Source organism: Dichotomopilus funicola (assembly GCF_033296635.1).
Source record: "Dichotomopilus funicola strain CBS 141.50 unplaced genomic scaffold C8A04scaffold_181, whole genome shotgun sequence".
Classification (NCBI taxonomy): domain Eukaryota; kingdom Fungi; phylum Ascomycota; class Sordariomycetes; order Sordariales; family Chaetomiaceae; genus Dichotomopilus; species Dichotomopilus funicola.
This window is the reverse complement of record NW_026944202.1, coordinates 1-2213: the sequence shown is the minus strand read 5'-3', so window position 1 is coordinate 2213 and position 2213 is coordinate 1. Positions and strand designations below refer to the sequence as shown.

At 52.1% G+C, this 2213-nt stretch overlaps 1 protein-coding gene across 1 annotated transcript; it reads right to left on the bottom strand.

Moving 5' to 3' along the window:
• Positions 1–837: 837 nt before the first annotated feature.
• C8A04DRAFT_16212 (uncharacterized protein) lies at positions 838–1566 on the bottom strand (the record flags this gene model as incomplete). Its single annotated transcript, XM_062778769.1, has 1 exon — positions 838–1566. The coding sequence occupies one exon, from the start codon at positions 1564–1566 to the stop codon at positions 838–840; it is 729 nt and encodes a 242-aa protein (XP_062632416.1).
• Between the last annotated feature and the right edge of the window lie 647 nt (positions 1567–2213).

Below are 2213 nucleotides of genomic sequence, written 5' to 3'. Positions count from 1 at the left end.
GAAGAGGAACAGCCCCGCCACGTCAACCCAAGGCCATCGGCCACGATCCAACACTGCTGCTCATGGCCTTAGGCCTGAGCCCTTGACAATTCGTGACACTTTCTTCCCGCGGCCACTTTTGGCTAACGTAGGTCTTAGTGTCAGCATTGCATCATCTATCCACGTAATCCACATGTGCGTGCTATACTTAGGCACGTGCGATATCGCACGGTGTGGGCGGTTAGATGCATAAAAGGCCCGTGCGATGAAATGACGTGAAAGAGGAAAACGGAAGCCGATTTCGCTAGCGACTGTACGCCGCTGCACTGTCCCGGTATGTTGACGTAGAAATATGATCCTGGGAGGGCCGGAACGGTAGAACCGGTGTCCACAGACAGCCGGGTTATCTTTGCCTCCTTGGAGACGCGTACAGGAGAGATGCCAGGTGTCTACATCAGCAGCTCGCGCCTATAAGCGGTATGGTCTACCACGTTAACGGCCTCTTTATGGCCGTACATGACTTCGTTATGGCCCAGCAACACGTCGGCCTACAACGCCACCCCCTCGGCTACCTTAGCTCTACTTAATGTCGCAAAGAATATTCCTCAATCTTACTTTACAATGGCGGTAGTCTTAGCAACAGTGGCGAATATTTAGTTGTATAGAGAGCTGGAATCTCATAGACGAACTATCTACTATATCATGCGTAAACGTCCAGACAGCTGTGACCTTCGTAAGCTTTGTCTGTCCATCCGAATTGATCCGCCGTAGGTTGGTATGTTCTAATATCCTCAGCTTGGCGCATGGTTAAACAGCTCAAGAGGTGGCATACCATTTTGTCCAGGAGGTAGATCCCAATCACATGCTGGGGTCCTCCATTATGGTAAACAGCGTCGCCTCGTGCTTCCATATCCATTGCGGCGCTCGCGGTGCTTTTGGGCCTATTGGAGTAGGAACCCATCCATCCTCCTCAAACGGCGTGATTGGTGTCATGACTGATCCTCTGTTCAGATGGTCAGGCTGCGAGGCGTCGTGGGAATACCACGAACACGAATGTGGATCTCTGGGATAGCTCGACGGGATTTCCAGTTTAGGACGCGACGGCCGGCGCCCCAATGCAGCTGTATTTGCAAGACTCGATATACCGATGGCGCCGTCTGTAGCGGCGGTGCCGAGAGGCATTGTATTGCTGGCAAAGTTTGATTGGCATGCCTCGTTTTGTCTCTCCAAGGTGCCGTCAGACGAATTACCACTGTCTATGCCGTTGATATTTGCGAGCTTATAGTTGGGCGAGCCATTCGTAACGACCATTATGAGGTCCGCCACCCCGCGTCCAAGGCTGTAGACGGATATTTCGTCTTGCCTGATTCCTATAGCAGCACTTATCCTAGCACAAATGACTTCTTTGTCGGCTCCCGTTCCGTTCCAAATCGCGACGATGGATTCTCCTTCTCTGTCTGCGCGGATTAAGGGCTTGAGTCGCGGAACCCAATAGACTGGATCCGCCCTGAGGATGGCATCGGCGCCACTGATGTTGTTGTCGGTATCGCCGACTCTGGGGGGGGACTGCAAGTCAGCGAGTCTCATGGTGCTAGACATACGATCGCACTCTAACACGACTAGATAAACCCCCTTGCCTAGGATCAGTGCCTTGAGCGACGTCGACGTGTGTTGTGACTTTGGCTAAGAGGCGAAGAGCGCAATCGAAGGGAGGAAAGTCAACCTCAAATGATAAATCCTGATCTACCGCCGAACCTATAGGCTAGTCTCACATTCTATAAGAGAGCGCAAGGAGTTGTCTCTGGCTACATCGGCACCTAAGGTGGTAGGGGGGCGACGACATGCTATTTGTTACACACGGTTGCTTACAAAACCGGTTTTACCCTTCGCGTACCAAGAAAAGTCCGAAGAACCTGACCAAAAATTATTTTTGGCGCAGACAGACTGCGATCCTGAACAAGCCTTAGGAGGGTTGCTGGTTACAGGGATAATAGATAGAACTTCGAAAGTACAGTGGGGACCGAAAATAGTGTCCAGGATTGTCAGGTTCAAACTTTCTCCGCACGGGCCAGGTCCACCCTTGCACTGTTGCTGACACTGTGCGCTAGTACCAACTCCGCACAGCTACAAGTAAGCTCCAAAACTGGAGAACCCACTAGCCGTTTTTGGCTTGCGCGGCCAGCACTGGAAGCGAGTTTGAGGTTGGCAGACGCCAGCCAATCAACGCTGCAAAG